Genomic DNA, 20,894 nt, shown 5'->3' on the forward strand with positions numbered 1-20,894 from the left:
TTCTGAAAAGATAAGTCTGGGACAAGGGAGTGATTTCAGGGTGGTATATATGCATGATCTTTTGTTAACGGGAGGCCAGATAAACTGAATATGGAAATTCTTATGCTAAAACATATAAATTCAATATGGCCAAATTCAGACTGCTCGGGGACAAGGAGAGAACAGTGGCATAATTTTGCACTTCTCGACTTTTAATGTGCGCAACTCAACTGTAGTTTTGCATTAATGGGTTGTTTTGGGGAACTTTCATTTTTTTGCATTAAAAATTCCTCATCAAAACATGAAGGTTAGAAAATGGTCACACATTAGTGCAATGTGTTATGTGAGACAGAAAGGACTGTAAAACAAACCATTTGACTTATCCAAGAACAAAACTCACATCTGAATAATCTCACAAACCCAGGGGTTCCCAAACTTGGTTCGCGGCTTTTTCAGGGTAAGCCCCTGGCAAGCCGCAAGACGTTTTGTTTACCTGAACTTACCCTGAACAAGCTGTGAACAAAGTTTGGGAACCCCTGCACAAACCCAACAATTGAGATGCTGTGCTCTGTCTGTTCTGTAAGCTGTAGAAAGCCTTGTTGATGTGTGGAGCTTTAATAACTGTGGTGACTGCATGGGATTACTACACTTTTAAAGTCTGAAACATAGTGTGTGGCAGAGTTTAAAAGACATGTCAGGTGGCAGCAGTTATAGCTGAGATTGATAAGAGACTGCACCAAGAATAAAGTGGTAATGGATGTAGCTTGTAAAGACAAAGTCATTCGATTTAAGGTTAATTAGGTTTATGCCTTTTTTTTCCTTCTTGGGGTATATCTTTGCTGCAGAGTTAACCAAGACGGATCACTCAAGTTAGCCTCACCTGAGTATGAGTGGCCACACTATACAGCCACACTTAAATGCATTCACACTGGTGCTGCGCTCACTTGTATGAAGCTTTAGGACTTCTGGGGGGTATATCCCATGCTTATTAGCGGTGCTTTAAGCTGAGCCGTTCTATGATTCTTTTTCAGTCAACTGTGGAAGAATTTCTCTTGGCACAGAGGGGGACTTGTGGGAAGGCATGGAAGGACTATCAGCACTTGAGTGGTTTAGCCTGGGTCCTCACTGAAAAGTGGGTGGAATACCAATCTGAGTGTATGCAACACCTGGGCTTTAGCCTATTATACCCCAGGACAGGACAGCTAGCCTGGGTGCAAAGTATCACCACCACACTTGGGTGAGAGGGTTTTGCGTGTAGACAAGAGACAGGTTAGGGGCAACCACGCAAGGAAGAGCCCGAGTGAACTTTGCAGTGAAGACATGTCATATATGAGGGCCTGAGACTGTCTTAACTTGAGTTAATTCTGCAGTGACGTACCCTTAAATTAACTATTCTCAAGTTAGCTTGACTGCGAGTGGCCATGTTATAAAATAACACTTGAGCTACACAGAGTGGTTGGATTACTGCACAGTGACTATATTAATAGCACAGAGAGATTGTGCTAGCAGCTGATGAATGATTCAAGCTTTGCTTACATCTGATGATGGACCCTCCAACTTAAGTTAAAGGTATAGGACTCAAGGTAGGGGAAACATTCAAGTTATAACTTGAATTAACTCTGCAGTGAAGACAAGCTCTGAAAGGTGTTTAAAAAGAGGTTTTCTATATAAAAATTTAGGAGTTCTCGATTCTTACTCTACGTATTGACTGGTGAAGTATTAAGGAAATGGAATGTGATCAACCAAGAAGGAACGAAATATTTTTACTCAAACACTCTGTTAACACTTATCCAGTGTAAATACAAGGGAAAAAAGCTCTCTTGGGAATTCAATTCCCCACACGGTAACTAATAGAACATTCTAATATACACCTCTACATCATCCAAGAAATCCTTCCAACAGCAATAATAGATGAGATGGGGGGAAAATAATCTGAACAAACCCTGAAAGCCAATCAACCAAAAAATCATAACCAAACCCCTCCTCCAACAAAAAGTTTTTAGACATAAACCCATTTTTCTCTTTTCCAAGCCATCTTTAAATAACCAAGTTCTGTGACTTCAGCATGAGTATTAAAAATATCATAGTCCTCTGCTTAAGAGGAGCAATCTACCACGAGGTCCAGGTCCAAAATTCCTCTCCCCTCACATTCTGCTATGCACAGATTGTCTGACTGGCTGTCACCCCACTATCTCCTACATGTCACTGGTACATCTGTGTTTATATGTGGATAGTTTGTAAAGCACTTTGGAATCCTTTGAGATGAAAAGTGCCGGATAAATATAATAGCAGCATATTATCGTTACAAAATTGTATGACTTTTTCTATTGAATGAGATTGAATTCAGTTGCTATGAGAACCATAACTTTGAACTTCATGACTTTGTGTGATTTAATTCTGAACCACTGTGCTAGTTTCATTAAGCTTTTCGCATTGACTAGATAATAGGATGTAAAAGACCTGTTGGGTTACCACATTTAACCTCTTGCATTGGCACAATGTGTAGTACATTAATCCTACTAATATTATATGAATCCTATTTATGATTTTCATGCTGATGACTCAACTACTTCACTGGATGGTTTATTATATTACCTACAAGTTTTCTTCAGCTACTGAGAAATGTTCATCTATATTCAAGATGAAATGTTTCTATTTTTAGTAGGGTTGTCAATTAATCGCAGTTAACTCACGCGATTAACTCAAAAACGTAATTGTGATTAAAAAAATTAATCACAATTAATCGCAGTTTTAATTGCGCTGTTAAATAATAGAATACCAATTGAAATGTGTTAAATATTTTGGATCTTTTCCTACATTTTTAAATATATTGATTTCAATTACAACACAGTATATAAAGTTGACAGTGCTCACTTAATATTTTTTATTACAAATATTTGCACTGAAAAAATGGCAAACAAATGAAATAGTATTTTTCAATTCACCTCACACAAGTGCTGTAGTGCAATCTCTTTGTCATGAAAGAGCAACTTACAAATGTAGATTTTTTTTAGTTACATAACTGCTCTCAAAAACAAAACAATGTAAACCTTTAGAGCCTTCAAGTCCCCTCAGTCCTACTTCTTGTTCAGCCAATCATTAAGACAAACAAGTTTGTTTACATTTATGGGAGATAATGCTGTCCGCTTTTTATTTCCAATGTCTCCTGAAAGTGAGAACAGGCATTTGCATGGCACTTTGGTAGCTAGTATTGGAAGGTATTTACATGCCAGTTATGCTAAACATTCGTATGCCCCTTCATGCTTCGGCCACCATTCCAGAGGACTTCATGCTTCTATGCTGATGATGCTTGTTAAAAAAATAATGTATTAATTAAATTTGTGACTGAACTTCTTGGGGAAGAATGGTATGTCTCCTACTCGGTTTAACCCACATTTTGCCATATATTTCATGTTATAGTAGTCTCGGATGATGACCCAGCACGCTGTTCTTTTTAAGAACACTTCGCTGCATATTTGACAAAACACAAAAAAGGTACCAATGTGAGATTTCTAAAGATATCTACAGCACTCAACCCAAGGTTTTAGAATCTGAAGTGCCTTCCAAAAGTCTGAGAGGGATGAGGTGTAGAGCATGCTTTCAGGAGGCTTAAAAGAGCAGCACTCTTATGTGGAAATTACAGAACCCGAACCACCAAAAGAGAAAATCAACCTTTCTGCTGGTGGCAACTGACTCAGACGATGAAAATGAACATGCTTTGGTCTGCACTTCTTTGGATGATTATCGAGCAGAACCTGTTATCAGCATAGATGCATGTCCTCCGGAACGGTGGTTGAAGCAAGAAAGGACATATGAATCTTTAGTGCAGCTGGCACGTAAATATCTTGCAACGCTGGATACAACAGTGCCATGCGATTGCCTGTTCTCACTTTCAGGTGATATTGTAAACAAGAAGCGGGCAACATTATCTCCTGCAAATGTAAACAAACTTGTTTGGCTTAGTTCAGAGTAGCAGCCGTGTTAGTCTGTGTTCGCAAAAAGAAAAGGAGTACTTGCGGCACCTTAGAGACTAACCAATTTATTTGAGCATAAGCTTTCGTGAGCTACAGCTCACTTCATCAGATGCATTCAGTGCAAAATACAGTGGGGAGATTTATATACGTAGAGAACATGAAAAAATGGGTGTTACCATACACACTGTAACGAGAGTGATCACTTAAGGTGAGCTATTATTAGCAGGAGAGCGGGGACCTTCTGTAATGATAATCAAGGTGGGCCATCTTGATTATCACTACAAAAGGTCGTCGTCCCCCCCCCCCGCTCTCCTGCTGGTAATAGCTCACCTTACCTGATCACTCTCCTTACAGTGTGTATGGTAACACCCATTGTTTCATGTTCTCTACATATACAAATCTCCCCAATGTATTTTCCACTGAATGCAACGGATGAAGTGAGCTGTAGCTCACGAAAGCTTATGCTCAAATAAATTGGTTAGTCTCTAAGGTGCCGCAAGTACTCCTGTTCTTTTTGTTTGGCTTAGTGATTGGCTGAAGAAGAAGTAGCACTGAGTGGACTTATAGGCTCTAAAGTTTTACATTGTTTTATTTTTGAATGCAGGTTTTTTTTGTACATAATACTACACTTGTAAGTTTAACTTTCATGATAAAGAGATTGCACTATAGTACTTGTATTAGATGAACTGAGAAATATTATTTCTCTTGTTTTTTACAGTGCAAATATTTGTAATCAAATATAAAGTGATCACTGTATACTTTGTATTCAGTGTTCTAACTGAAATCAATATATTTGAAAATGTAGAAAACATCCAAAATTATTTAAATAAATGGTATTCTATTATTGTTTAACAGTGCAGTGTTTAACATTAATTTTTAATCGTGCAATTAATCGCGATTAATTTTAACTGCTGACAGAAAGCATCTCCTGTCTAATATTAATGTTTATTTAATATTTGCATAGTGTAATATCTCCTTTTTCTCAGTTGGTTCTCAAATAGAAGAACTGCTCTAATCTGCACAAAAAATGGTTGTTCTCTCCCCATACTGAAGACCCTGGGACTGCTAATGTGCAAAGTTAAGCCCATGCATAAATGTTTGTAGGATTTTACTTACGTGTATAAAATTACTAATGACTGTTTCTAGCAGGTTTTTTTAAACCAAATGCAAGCATCTAATAGCTCTTTACTGTAAAGCAAGCCTTACCTGTGCCAGCATATTTATCTGCCATGTTGATATCAATGTCCAATTTTAAATTCAGCATAGTCCTGATGACATCATCACTGCCTTTCCCAGCTGCCCACATAAAGGATGTTCTTCCCTCAAGATCTGAGTCATCTTTCACAGAGGGATGTTTCAAAAATACTTCAACTGTTTCCTGCAGAAAAACTTCACTGAGTAAGAATGCCATTGAAATTAACATAAAAAGAGTCTGTAATGACAGAAGAAACTATTGTTTTGCTTAGCAGTTTTTGCTTAAGAAGCAAAACAAGGCTTCATTTTTCCTTTTTAAGGTTATATACAATATGTCTCATAATAACATTTCTGGCTTGTAATATCATCACTTGTATCATGTTGTAGAATTCTCAACCCTGATCATTGTGTTATTCTCTTACTATGCCTATTTTTTGTTTATAACACCCATGGCTATGTCACAAGTTATGAATACACTGGTCTTATTCTGATTTCACTTCTTACTTTCTGTAACTTACAATCACTGTGAGGGAAATGATGGGATAACATTACTAGAAATAACCATCTTGACGAACAGCAGAAACAATGCAAGAAAAAAATCCTCTTTTTTTTTCAAATTTGGATATGACTTCACATGAATAGAATTTCCTTTTTCAAAGACCACTAAGTGATCCTATAACAGTTTCACTGTATGATAGGTAACATCTTTAGAGACAAAACCACTATTTCTAACAGTCAATAAAATAATCAGATTATTAAATTACTAAAATATAGTAAATCAGAAAGATGAGAAAAGTCATTACAGCTTAGCCCAGGCTTCCATTGTGTAATCGACACACTAGACTTCCTCTTTAAATCAAAGAAAAAAACTCCTCCACCTCTTTCTCAGGTGATGCTTTGGTTTTAAGCTGTCAATGATATAAGACCTTTCTAATCCACCTCCCAGCATCACTGATTCCATTACAGTTTCTAAAATAGCAAATTATAAGAAAAAGAAACAAAACAGTCCAAAACACAGAAGATTTACCCTTCCCAGCCCTCTAGGCTAGGTACACATGCTCTGAGCTCACAGGACCCCACCAGCCGAAAGCCAGCAAGTTATATTATTCCTACAGCCAGGTCTACACTTCCACTTACTTAAGTATAATTTACATTGCTCAGGGGTGTGAATAAGCCACCACTGAGTGACGCAAGTTACGCCAACCTAAGTGCCGGTATGGACAGCGCTATGTGATGGATAGACCTTCTCCAGCCAACGTAGCTACCACCTCTGGCAGAGGTGGATTTATTATACTGACGGGAGAGCTCTCTCCTGTTGGCATAGAGCGTCTTCACCATAAGCGCTATAGCAGCACAGCTGCATCAGTGCAGCTGTGCCGATGTATCGCTTCTAGTGTAGACTAGCCCTAGGTCAAACGTAAGTGGATCAGCTCAATATTGGAATAACTGGGAGAAACTGAATAGACTGAGGGTCAGACTACATGGTTGAATGGTACCTTCTGATCTTAAATTCTATGAATTTATGAATCTAACTTGCAGAACAAGAAGGCCTACTTTCCAAATAAACCCACTCATTTAACCTGATGCTGGTTATATAGTTAACGTCTGTAGTAAAGGAAGGGGCAGTAAGGTTTCTTTCAAAACATCAGTTTGGGAGAGGGAACTTAAGGAAAAAAATAAATGTTAATAGGTACCTCTGTGGAAATAATTAGAGAAAGTTTGCATTCAATGAATTTATCAAAGCGTGCCAAGCTCAGGACAGTCAGGAATGGGTCTATACTGGTGAGTTCATCTTGATTTCCTGAGCTCTCTGCACAGTGAATAAGCTACTTTTTGAGTTCAACCTAATGTATTCCAGTAGCTCCTGAAACTGGGAAGGAGCTAATGGAGCTGTCTTCTGAAGGGAGGGTTTGTAGCTTGGTAGAAGATGAGATGGGCAGCTTGAACCTGGTTGTCTGTACAGATAACACCAATAGCAACAGAGATCCTTTCTGAAAGGGAACTGTGCTCGCGAAGGGTAAATCATCTCAGGGTATATCTATAGTACGAAATTATTTTGAAATTGTTCTATTTGAATTTTCGGAAGTGATTTTATACATTCGGTCTTGTGTGTCCCTACTAAAGCGTGTGAATTTGGCAGAGTGCGTCCACAAAACCGAGGCTAGCATCGAATGTCAGAGCGGTGCACTGTGGGTAGCTATCCCACAGTTCTCGCAGTCCCCGCCGCCCACTGGAATTCTGGGTTAAGCTCCCAGTGCATGATGGGGCAAAAACATTCTTGCGAGTGTTTCTGGGTGTGTGTCATCAGTTGCTCCTTCCGCCGTGAAAGCTATGGCAGACAATCGTTCCGCACCTTTTTGGCGTGCAGACGCCATCATGCTTGCAGCAGACAGTGCAATACGGTGCACCGCTTCTCCCCCGGTACAATGAATCCACCTTGCATTTCCTCTCGTCTTTCTATGTAATCTCTATAAATATCTACTCTTTCTCTTCCTCATCAACCACTTCAGCTGCCAACTCTGCTTGGCCATCGTAAACCGAGCAGCACAGCTTCCGCCGCCAACTCTGCTCTCCCGCTCTTGCCGCACTACTGAGCTTCTCAATGTTGTCTGTCCTGGGCTCCCGCCTCCATGAAAGCTACAGAAGACAACCATTTCCCAATTTTTTTCGGCTATCATGAACCGAACAGCACCTCTTTTCCACTGCCATTCTTTTCTCCTACGTTTTGCGCCCTTTTTCCAGGAATACCCGCGCAGGCGCCATAGCGCGGCAAGCCTGGAGCCCGCTCAGATCTCCACTGCAGTTTTGACCATTGTAAATACCTCATGCATTATCCAGCAGTATGTGCAGTACCTGCAAAACCGGGCGAGGAAGCGACGACAGTGCGATTACGATAGTGATGAGGACATGGACACAGACATTCCTAGAAGCATGGCATGTTGTGATTGGGAGACCATGGTGGTGTTGGACCAAGTTCATGCCTTGGAATGCCGATTCTGGGCCCGGGAAACAAGCACAGACCGTATAGTGTTGCAGGTATGGGATGATTCCCAGTGGCTGCGAAACTTTCGTATCTGTAGGGCCACTTTCATGGAACTTTGTAACTTGCTGTCCCCTGCCCTGAAGTGCAAAGACACCAAAATGAGAGCAGACCTTACAGTTGAGAAGCGAGTGGCCATAGCCCTGCGGAAGCTTGCAATGCCCGACAGCTACCAGTCAGTCAGGAGTGGACAAATCTACTGTGGGGGCTGCTGTGCTGCAAGTAGCCAATGTAATCATTGACCAGCTGGTATCAAGGGTAGTGACTTTTGGAAATGTGGATGGCTTTAATGTGCTGGGGTTCCCTAACTGCGGTGGGGCGATAGACAGAACGCATATCCCTATCTTGGCCCCAGAACACCGGGGCGGCCAGTACGTAAACCGCAAGGGGTACTTTTCCATGGTGCTGCAAGCACTGGTGGATCACAAGGGACGTTTCACCGACATCAATGTGGAATGGCCGGGAAAGGTGCATGACGCTTGCATCTTCAGGAACACTGGTCTGTTTGAACAGCTGCAGGAAGGGACTCACTTCCCAGACCAGAAAATTACTGCTGGGGATGTTGAAATGCCTATAGTTATCCTCGGGGACCCAGCCTACCCCTTAATGCCATGGCTCATGAAGCCATACACAGGCACCCTGGACAGTAGTCAGGAGCAGTTCAACTATAGGCTGAGCAAGTGCAGAATGGTTGTAGAATGTGCTTTTGGACATGTGAAAGCACACTGGTGAAGTTTACTGACTCGGTTAGATCTCAGCACAACCAATATTCCAATTGTAATTGCCGCTTGTTGTGTGTTCCACAATATCTGTGAGAATAAGGGGGAGACATTTATGGCAAGGTGGGAAGTTGAGGCAACTCGCCTGGCGGCCAATTTTGCACAGCCAGACAACAGGGCAATTAGAAGAGCGCAGCAGGACGTCCTGTGCATCAGGGAAGCTTTGAAAGACAGTTTCATGACTGGCCAGGGTACAGTGTGACAGTTGTGTTTGTTTCTCTTGAAGTTACCCACCCTATATATATATATATATGAAAGGAAATAAAGTCACAAGTATTTAAAAACCGTTCTTTATTATTTGTCGCACAACATATTGAAAGAAATCAGAAGGTAGACCGGGGGATGGAGGGAGGGTACTGGGGGAGGAGGGAAGGACAAGTCCAGAAACCAAATCAAAATTTCAGACATGCCAGCTTTCTGCTGCTTGTGCAATCCTCTGGGATTGAGTGTGTAGGTCCCCGTAGCCTCCCCCGTGTTTTTGGGTGTCTGGGTGAGGAGGCTATGGAACTTGGGGGGGGAGGGAGGGCGGTTATACAGGTGCTGCAGCGGCCGTCTGTGGTTTTGCTGCCTTTCCCGCATTAGATCCACCATACAGTGGAGCATGTCAGTTTGTTCCCCCATGAGCTTGACCATAGCATCCTGCCTGCTCTTATCGCAGGCGTCCCTCTTCTTTTCATGTTCATTTAACGCTTTATGGGACTCTGCAATTGTTTGCGTCCACACATTCAGCTGGTCCCTATCAGTGCGGGAGGACTGCATGAGCTCAGCGAACATGTCGTCCCGAGTTTGTTTTTCCTGCCTTCTAATCTGGACCAACCTCTGGGATGTAGTAGATAGGGGCCGTGTTGAAACATTTGCACCTGCGGGAGGAGAAAAAGGGAGGGTAGTATTTTAAAAGATACATTTTAGAGAACAAAGGGGACACTTAGTGAAACAGGCAATTCATCGTACACAGTACGTGTTCTTTCTGTACAAGGTCGCATTTTGCCTGTTATATTGAAGTGCCTGCCACTTTGGTGTGAATAAGCCATCACACGCGGCTGGGCAACAGAATTCAGCTTGCAGGCAGCCATGGTAAGCCCTAGGGGCATGCAGGGTTCTGCTTCTTCCGCATTCATTTCAATGCTTTCAAACTACCAGGCCCCCTTTCCCATAGCAAGCAATGCCTGGGGGGTTTGCCATATAAAAGGAGGGCCTGCAGGCTCTCAGGGATGATTGCTTCACCCCGCCCAACACCCCATGTGGCTCCGATGAGGCTCTAAGCAGGGATGAGCCCTTTAAACTAAACGCGAACAGCCCAGCACAGCTGGGTTTCTCCCCACCCCCAGGCTCCGATCAGGCTCTCACTCACCAGAAGTGCCTTCTCCAGGGTCATGGTCCAGGAGCCTGCATTGGGAATGGGAGGAGGCTACTGGGTCCAGCGTTAAGAATAGTTCCTGGCTAGTGGGGAAAACGGATTCCCCATTTGCCGCTTGTGCACTGTCCTCCTCCTCCTCCTCCTCTTTGTCCTCCAATAACTCATCCTCCTCGCTCCGTGCAACTCCCCCCTTGCAGGTGTCCACAGACAGTGGTGGGGTAGTGGTGGCGTCACCCCCCATAATTGCATGCAGCTCATGGTAGAAGTGGCACGTATGGGGCTGTGACCCAGAGCGCCCATTCGCCTCCCTGGCTTTTTGGTATGTTTGCCTGAGCTCCTTGATTTTTGTATGACACTGCTCTGCGTCTCTGGAGTAGTCTCTTTCCGTCATGGCCCTGGAGACGTTAGCGTACGTATTTGCGTTTCTTTTTTTGGAACGTAGTTCTGCCATAACAGATTCATCTCCCCAACATGTGATGAGATCCAGTACCTCCTGTTCGGACCATGCTGGAGCTCGTCTGCAAATCTGGGACTGCGTGATCTCTTGTGATGGTGGACTCTGCATGGTTGCCTGTGATGGTGGACTGTGCTGATGGTGACGAAACAGGAAATGAAATTCAAAAGTTCCTGGGGCTTTTACCGCCCACCTGGCTAGTGCATCGGAGTTGAGAGTGTTGTCCAGAGCGGTCACAAGGGAGCATTCTGGGATAGCTCCCGGAGACCAGTAACGTTGAATTGCATTCACAGTACCTGTAACCCGGAACTGCAATCTCGATTTTAGCGCTACTCCACTTGCCGAGGTGGAGTTCAGAAATCGGATTAAAGAGCCCTTTAAATAAAAAAAAAACATTTGGTCTTGTGGACAGAATTGGTTTTATTTCGAATTAACTTGGCTAATTCAGAAATAACCGCGTACTGTAGACCAGGCCTTAGTGTCACCACAGAGCAGGGGCAAGCTGGTAGTGAACAGGGTGTTGAACGTATGCATCCCTGAATGAGGCTCGAGAGTCATTCCTCTAAGAACATAAGAATGGCCATACTGTGCCAGACCAATGGTCCACTTAGCCCGGTATTCTGTCCCTGATAGTGCCCAGTGCCAGATGCTTCAGAGGGAATGAACAGAATAGGGCAGTTATTGAGTGATTCATCCCTTGTTCTCCACTCCCAGCACTTAGAGGCTTAGGACACCCAGAGCATGGGGTTTCATTCCTGATCATCTTGACTAATATCTAGTTCTTTTGTGAACCCACTTACAATTTTGGCCTTCACAACATCCCTTGGCAATGAGTTCCACAAGTTGACAGTGGGTTTTGTGAAGTAGTACCTCCTTTTGTTTGTTTTAAACCTGCTTCCTATTAATTTAATTGGGTGACCCCTGGCTCTTGAGTTACATGAAAGGGTAAATAACACTTCCTTATTTACTTTCTCTACGTCATTCATAATTTTTTAGATTTCTATCATAACCTCCCTTAGTCGTTTCTTTTCTAAGTTGTAAAGTCCCAGTCTCTTTAATCTCTCCATACCCTAATAATTTTTGTTGCTTTTCTTTGTACCTTTTCCAATCCTAATATAGCTTTTCTGAGATGAGGCGACCCGAACTCAAGTATGTAAGGTGTGGGCATACCACGGATTTAAATAGTGACATTATGATATTTTCTATCATATTATACCTTTCATTATACCCTATCGTACCTTTCCTAGTGGTTCCTAACATTATATTAGCTTTTTTGACTGCCACTGCACTTTGAGTGGATGTTTTCAGAGAACTATCCACAGTGACTCCAAGATCTCTTTCTTGAGTGGTAACAGCTAATTTAGACCCATCATTTTGTATGTATAGTTGGGATTATGTTTTCCCAACGTGCATTATATGTTGCATTTGTCAACTTTGAATTTCATCTGCCATTTTGTTGCCCAATCACCCAGTTTTGTGATACCCTTTGTAACTTTTTGCATTCTGCTCTGGATTTAACTATCTTGAGTAATTTTGTATCGTCTGCTAATTTTGCCACCTCATGGTTTACCTCTTTTTCCAGATCATGTATGAATATGTTGAACGGTACTGATCCAAGTACACATCAATGGATATTTACCGCTCTGCATTCTGAAAACTAACCATTTATTCTACCCTTCGTTTCTTGTCTTTTAACCAGTTACTGATGTATAAGAGGATCTTCTCTCTTATGCCATGACTGCTTACTTTATTCATCCACTTGATCACCCTTATCCACATGTTTGTTGACACTCAAAGAATTCTAAAAGATTGGTGAGGCATGATTTCCCTTTACAAAAGCCATGTTGACTCTTCCCCAACAAATTGTGTTCATTTATATGTTTAACAATTCTGTTCTTTACTACAGTTTCAACCAGTTTGTCTGGTACTGAATTTAGGCTTACTGGCCTGTAATTGACAGAGTTGCCTCTGGATCCTTTTTTAAAAATTGGTGTCACATTAGCTATTCTCGAGTAATCTGGTACAGAAGCTGATTTAAGTGATAGGTTACATATCACAGTTAGCAGTTCTGAAATTTCATATTTGAGTTCCTTCAGAACTCTTGGGTGAATACCATGTGGTCCTGGTGACTTATTGCTGTTTAAATTTATCAATTTGTTCCAAAACCTCCTCTAATGACACCTCAATCTGGGACAGTTCCTCAGATTTATCACCTAAAAAGAGTGGAAATCTCCCTCACATCCTCTGCAGTGAAGACCAAGGCAAAGAATTAATTTAGCTTCTCTGCAATAGCCTTATCGTCCTTGAACGCTCCTTTAGCACCTCGATCTTTATTATTACATGCAATTACCAAGATGCTATGATATAGACTATTGTATTCATGTTTGAAAAAATTTCAAAATCAATATACAATTTTTAATATATATTTTTGATATTAACATTTTGAAATCTATCATCTATATAATACACAATACAGGAAAACTGAATAAAACTTGTGAACACACGTCTGGATACAGATTACTCTACAAACCATTAGAAATCTGTTCTGAGGGCTATCCTATTTCATAGAATCATAGAAGATTAGGGTTGGAAGAGACCTCAGGAGGTCATCTAGTCCAACCCCCTACTCAAAGCAGGACCAACACCAACTAAATCATCCCAGCCAGGGGTTTGTCAAGCCAGGCCTTAAAAACCTCTAAGGATGGAGATTCCACCATCTGCCTAGGTAACCCATTCCAGTGCTTCAACACCCTCCTAGTGAAATAGTGTTTCCTAATATCTAACCTAGACCTCTCTCACTGCAACTTGAGACCATTGTTCCTTGTTCTGTCATCTGCCACTACTAAGAATAGCCGAGTTCCATCCTCTTTGGAACCCCCCTTCAAGTAGTTGAAGGCTGCTATCAAATCCCCGCTCACTCTTCTCTTCTGCAGACTAAACAAGCCCTGCTCCCTCAGCCTCTCCTTGTAAGTCATGTGCCCCAGCCCCCTGATCATTTTCGTTGCCCTCCGCTGGACTCTCTCCAATTAGTCCATATCCTTTCAGTAGGGGGGGCCCCAAAACTGGACACAATACTCCAGATGTGACCTCACCAGTGCCGAATAGAGGGGAATAATCACTTCCCTCAATCTGCTGGCAATGCTCCTGCTAATGCAGCCCAATAAGCCGTTAGCCTTCCTGGCAACCAGGGCACACTGCTGACTCATATCCAGCTTCTCATTCACTGTAATCCCCAGGTCCTTTTCCGCAGAACTGCCACTTAGCCAGTCGGTCCCCAGCCTGTAGTGGTGCAAGGGATCCTTCCGTCCTCAGTGCAGGACTCTACTCTGTCCTTGTCCTTGTTGAACCTCATCAGATTTCTTTTGGCCCAATCCTCCAATTTGTCTAGGTCACTCTGGACCCTATCCCTACCCTCCAGTGTACCTACGTCTCCCCCCAGCTTCGTATCATCTGCGAACTTGCTGAGGGTGCAATCTATCCCATCATCCAGATCATTAATAAAGATGTTGAACAAAACCGGCCCCAGGACTGACCCCTGGGGCACTCCGCTTGATACATGATAATTATCATTAGACAATAATTTGTATAATCTATGTTATATTTTAAAATACTTTGCTTTATGTTTCAGATATACCATACTTACAGCAAAGTTGCTCTGTGCTGCATAATGTAAGGGTGTTGCCCCTTGGCTATCAGATGGGATTGTTCCAAACTTATTTCTTTCTAACAGGAGATGGACAATCTGTGCATGGCCTGACAAAAGAGCAGAAATTAACATATGAATAACGTATGCAGCTGACTAGTTGCTTTGCTCTGAAGTCTTCTTTCCTACATAAGAAACATTAATAAATGCTGGGACATTCAAATAAAATCATAAGATTTCACATGAGCTTTATGTTGCAATTGTCCAACTTGGCATGCTGTTTTTGCCAATGGTGCTCTAGTTTCACTGTTCCTTCTACCCTCATCTTTTGCAGGCCACCAGGGAACCATGATGGCCTGGGGAAATGAAACTGCGGAAAAGGCCATTTAGAATCTATAGTAAAAGACAAAAGGCTATTATAGTTTATTACTACACCATCAATAGTACTTTGTTAGACAACAGTCTACTATACTGTAATAAGTGAGATGGATACAACCAAAACCTTGAATTTGACCCAGTGGTCAGCTCAAGGCAGCAAAGTGAGCCGTGGTCTGGGATGATGTGCTTTTGGTTGCTCGTGTTGCTTAAACCAGCAATTTCATTTCAAGGTACAGTGTGTTGTAGGAATCAAGCCTGGAGGTCCTTACTCAGTTTTTATTCACGCAGAATTCCCATTGAAGATCATGGTAATCTGACTGAGAACGACATGAAAAACAACTAAAAACCTCAAGATTTGGCCTCTGGATATTATTTCTTGCAATCATTTGAAAAACTTCTTGTAAGCATTCTAATTTCTTCCCCCAAAACTCCAGTTTCCCCAAGCACACCCATTATTTCAACTCTATGTTCCAACTCATTAAATGAATTCTACATGAGAAAGTTACTTACCTTACAGATATTGGAGGTTATTTGAGATGTGTGGTCCCTATTTGTATTCCACTGTGGGTGCACATGCACTTTATGTGCCTGGAGTTGGAGAATTCTTGCAACGAGCGTCTGTTGGTCTGTGCATGTGCCATTGCTCTTGTTGTGCCTTGAGCCAAGGGTATAAAGCAGGGATGGCCAACCTGTGGCTCCAGAGCTGCATGCGGCTCTTTAGAGGTTAACATGTGGTTCCTTGCATAGGCACTGGCTCTGGGGCTGGAGCTACAGATGCTAACTTTCCAATGTGCTGGGTGGTGCTCACTGCTCAACCCCCATCTCTGCCCCAGGCCCTGCCCCCACTCCATACCTTCCCCCAAGGCCCCTGCCCCTTTCCCCCGAGTCTGCCATGCCCTCACTCCTCCCCCAATCCCCCCAGAGCCTCCTGAGCATGCAAAACAGCTGATTGCAGCAGATGGGAGGCGCTGACTGGTGGGGCTGCTGGTGGGCAGGAAGTGCTGGGGGATGGAGCTGATGTGGGGGGCTGCTGACGTATTACTGTGGCTCTTAGGCAATGTACATTGGTAAATTCTGGTTCCTTCTCAGGCTCAGGTTGGCCACCCCTAGTATAAAGGGTGGAGCAATACAATCACCTCTCCAGTTCCTTCTCTACTGTAAATCAAGGAATGATCTGAAGCAGAGGGGAAGGACGAGTAGTGGCATACAGATGGTGTATACATTTCAAAGAACCTCCAGTTACTATAAGATAATTAACCTTCTCTTCTTTTTAGTGCTGGTCCTTATGTGCATTCCATTGCAGGTGAATGACAAGCAGTATTCAAGTAGAGTGCGAGGATGCAGGTTGCAGAGTCATTTGAAGGACTGCTGAGCCAAAGGATGCATCACCTAAGGAGTCCTGTATTAGAGCCTAATGTCTCATGAATGTGTCGATGGAACTCCATTTAGCTACCTTGCAAATGTCAAGTAGAGGCACATCCTGAAGCGATGCCACTGATTCTGCTAGTGCTCTTGTAGAATAAGCCCTTATCCATGAGGGGAGGAAGATGTGACAGCTGGTAGAAGAGTAGGATACAGCCCGAGATCCATTTAGAGATCCTCTGGGGAGATATAGCTTGACTTTGGAGTCATTCTGCTATGGCGAGAAACAGTTTAGGTGATTTTTTGATTGGTTTAATCCTTTACAGGTAGCAGGCCAAGGCTCGTCATATGTCGAAGGAATGAAGTCTTCTATCCTCCTCAGATGCATGTGACTTCAGGGAAAAAACAGAGAAGTGGACTGACTGATTTAACTGGAACTCTGAAAGTACTTTGGGGTGAACTTTGGAAGTAACCCTAATGAGACTTTGTACTTATGGAATATAGAGAATGGAGGCTCTGCCAGTCGGGCTCCAAGCTCATCTACCCTTCTGGCTGAGATGATGGCCACAAAGACTAAAACTTTCATTAACAGGCGATACATGGAACATGTGGCTAGTGTTTCAAAGGGAAACTTAATGAGTGATGAAAGTACAAGGTTTATGTCCCCAGTTCTGTGTTTGATAACTTATAAAACGTACAGCGTTTGTATATACGACTTTATAACTTTGGCCTTGTCTATACTACAAATGCTTTGCTGGTATAGCTATGTTGGTACAGCTATACAGATGGAGCCCCAGAGCACAGATACAGCATAAGATGACAGAAGGATTTTTTCTATCGACATGTTAATACCACTACCCTGAATATAACATTGGCTGTGCTTACAGAATCACTCTTCTCTTGGCATAGAAAAATAATAGAATCATAGAAGATTAGGGTTGGAAGAGACCTCAGGAGGTCATCTAGTCCAAACCCCTGCTCAAAGTAGGACCAACATCAACTAAATCATCCCAGCCAGGGCTTTGTCAAGCTGGACCTTAAAAACCTTTAAGGAAGGAGATTGCATCTCTAGGTGTTAGGATATAGATATTCAGGCCTTTCTGCAAAGGCCTGTACTTTAAGAATTTAGGGGTATTCTTATCAGTTGGCTAGTTCTAGAGGTATAAAAGAAAGAATCAAAATCACTGTCTGCTGGGGTAAGGGCCTTCTCTTACTGTCACAGTTTTTTCCTCTGATTTCCACTCCCTTTCTTAGCTCACTTTTAATGGTGCGGTTCATGCGTTCCACCTGCCCCGCAGCCTGGGGGTGATAAGCAATATGGAACAACTGTGTGATTCCAGTGAGGGCTGATAGCTCCCCTAACAGATCTGACCGAAAAGCAGCTCCTTGGTCTGAGTCAATCACCTTTGGGACCCCCCAGCGAGTGAATACCTCATTTACCAGTATTGTAGCAGTTACCTGGGCAGTTTGATACTTTGTGGGGAAAGCTTCCACCCACCGGCTGAAAGCATCCACTACCACCAACATGAATCGTTTTTTTCTGTGATCTGGTGGTAGGGGTCCTGTGTAATCAATCTGTATTCTTTCCCATGGTCCCCTTGGGGTTTGTCTCATTAATTTTCCCCTTAGCACCTTGTGAGGTGGGCTGTGCCTGGCACAGTCCAAACAACGTTCCAGATGTGATTTTAAATCAGCTGCCATTCCTGGCCACCAGCACAACCTTTTTAAAGTTCCCAGTGCCTCCTCAAACCCGGGGTGTCCCCCTGCCAAGCTTCCATGCACCCAGCTTAAGAAAGCCATCCGACTTCCCTGAGGGCACAACATTACCGGTCCCTCAATTGTTAAGACACACCAAATCCCTTCCATTAGTTCCACCTTTGGCACATGCCTGTCCCCAGGTTTCATGATGCCTTCCAGTCCTGGGTCAGATTCCTGCAACTCTCGAATTCGCCCTCCCCGATCTGTATCCACCCCACTTCTTGTTAACACTGCTACAAGCACACTCTCTTCTGGCTCCCAGGGCCATGGGGGTGCCTCTGTTGCAGCCCACTTGGCCTCTACATCGGCCAGATTATTTCCTTTGCTTAGGGGTCCTGTTTTCTTGTGTGCCTTTATCTTTACCACACTGATCCGTGTAAAACAGTGACTGGGCTCCTCCACTCGCTTCCACCAGGTAGCATGCTTGATTGTGGAGCCGTCTGTTGCCCTGAAATGATTATCTGCCCACCATCTCAGCATTAATGTGGCACCACGAAATACATAATCTGAATCTACCACCACCCAACATTCTGGCTCAAATTTGGGATCCACTTCATTTAAAGCTGTTATCAAGGCTGCCAGTTCTGCCTCCTGAGCTGACTTTGCTTCTAGTGAGAAACCAATGGTGCTGACTGTCTCATTGCCTCTGATTCCCACAACAGCTAAGCCTGCAGTTTTCCGTCCCCCTTGATACCTACAACTTGATACACCCAAAAACCATACCAGTGTCCCCTCTTTTACCTGATTGGGGTTAGCCGCCCGAAACACCTGATGTTGGGTTTTACCTGGGCTGGCTTCACATTGGTGTGGGGTGCCAGCCAGATGTAATCCAGCTACCCAGACTATGGGGTCCTTTAACACCTCTGCTTTAATGTTTTCTGCCTACAGAGCCAGCAACCATTTAGCAATACGCTGTCCACTCACTTGTCCCTGTAAGATAGTGTGCATGTTTAACAGCCGCAGGGGGTCATGATGAGATCGGACTATGACTTTCTGCATTCCCGTAAAGTATTTAAATTTCCCTACCCCGCCAGTAGGAGCACAACAGCACCTTTTCACACCACCCATACTTCAATTCCACAGCACTCAAAAGTCAGAAGGCAAAGGCCACAGGTCGGTCCTTTGCTCCATACTCCTGTGTTAATGCACAACCAATGGTAGTGTCCGATACCAAAGGATACAGATAAAAGAATTTCTCCCCATCCGGGGAGGCCAGCACTGGAGCACTGGCCAGGTTTTCCTTTAGCACTCTCACTGCCTCAGTACACTCTTCTGACCACTCCCAAGTTGAGGCTCGGGTTAGGTCAAATAGAGGCTGGGCTATTTCTGCATAATTGGCCACAAAATCCCTGCAAAATCCAGTTAGACCCAGAAAACTTTGCAAGCTTTTAACATCCGTAGGCAGTGGCAGGGACTGGATCAGTTGCACCCGTCCCTTATCGATTTCCCTTCCCATCTGAGACACTTCCACTCCTAAGTAGGTCACTCTTGTCTGTTCCATCTGAGCCTTTTTCCCATTGACCTTCAATCCTGCTCTTGCCAAAGCTTGCAGGACCTGCTCAGTTAGTTCCCTGTCTTCTTCCTCTGTCCCTGACATTAGCAACAGGTCGTCTACATATTGTATGCACCTTGCTGAATCCACCCCCTCCAGAGCCTGTCTCATGTATCTGTGAAAAATTACAGGGGAGTCCCTATATCCCTGGGGTAGGACTGTCCAGCATAATTGTCTGCCCTCCCATGTGAATGCAGTTTTATGTTGACACGAGGTAGCTAGTGGCAGAGACCAAAACCCATTAGCTATGTTAGCTATTACCAAAACCCACTGGAATTATGTCCAAAACTGTGAAAATTCGGAATTGGGGTCCAATACGAGCCAACATTTCAGGGTATGCTGCCACCACTGAGGCTGGCGAATTGGCCAGAGCATTTAGTGCCCTGTAATCCACAGTGAGGCGCCAGGTACCATTTGGCTTCCTCACGGGCCACACAGCAGCATTACAAGGGGATGCAACTGCCCGAATCAGTCCCCTCTGTTCCAACTCCCCAATAGTTGCCCCCACCTCTGCCAATGCCTCCCGAGGAATAGGGTACTGTTTCTGTGGGGGAGGGTCCCCTCCCTCCATCAGTACCTCCATGCTGCCCCTCCCACAATCCAGGTTATCCTTCGCCCACATAGGGATGTGTTCCCACCCAGCCGGGGGTGGTGGGAGGGCATGTGCCGCCTTAATGGTCATAGTGGCTATCCCCATGGGAATGGTATAGCCCTGACCGTCCTGCGTTTGCCCCAGTAAACACACCCAATTGGCTAAATCCAGTACAAGTCCCAGTTTGTGTAAATCTCCTGCCCCCAACAGATTAAGCATATCATTACAACCCCACATAATCTCCCCTTCCCCCCAGATTCCTTTGATTTGTCCCCGCCTCAGGGTTAACTGTGTCTCCCCTCCCGTTGCCCCTACAATTGTCACAGTCCCTTCTGAGGGTCTCCCCTGCCCCCATGTGGTTAAACTGATGGCTGCTCCAGTGTCTATCAAAAAATCCCTCATGGGACTCCCTTCGATTGCCCCTGGAGCGTGGGGCGACCAGATGCATCCCGTCCTAAACTGAAAACATGGACAGGACGCCTCCCAGGGCACCCCTAAGTTGCAGCACCCACCTCTGTTACATTGTGTTACATTGCATATGGAAACGATCAAGGGGGGCACAACCCTCTAGAGAACAGCCACTAATTATAACCTATAAGTAATGTAGTAAGCCCCCCCCAAGTGTACTAGACAACCCGGACCCAACCTTCTCGGGCCCACTATACTGGGAAGTCTGGAACACTAATTGGAATAGGTGTGGTATGCCCGTACGAGAGAAGGTGCAGGGCATGGTACTACACAAGGGGCAGTGGGACAGATGGAGCATCGACACCTTCCACCTTGATGCCTGGCCCTATCAGGAAATGTGTCGCCATATGTCCTATGTTTTTCC

The 20,894-nt window shown here is 43.9% G+C and overlaps 1 protein-coding gene across 3 annotated transcripts in view; it reads right to left on the reverse strand.

Annotated features, from left to right (window-relative positions):
- The window catches only part of INVS (inversin), a 215,232-nt gene that overhangs the window by 65,384 nt on the left and 128,954 nt on the right, over positions 1-20,894 (reverse strand). For all 3 annotated transcript variants that reach the window (XM_077810860.1, XM_077810858.1, XM_077810859.1), the window contains exons 7-8: positions 14,421-14,530; positions 5,160-5,331 (exon numbers count right to left, since the gene is read on the reverse strand). In XM_077810860.1, coding sequence (XP_077666986.1) covers positions 5,160-5,331; positions 14,421-14,530 — 282 coding nt within the window. The remainder of the gene's footprint in view (positions 1-5,159; positions 5,332-14,420; positions 14,531-20,894) is intronic.

The sequence above is a fragment of the Eretmochelys imbricata genome, chromosome 2, assembly GCF_965152235.1.
Source record: "Eretmochelys imbricata isolate rEreImb1 chromosome 2, rEreImb1.hap1, whole genome shotgun sequence".
NCBI lineage: Eukaryota > Metazoa > Chordata > Testudines > Cheloniidae > Eretmochelys > Eretmochelys imbricata.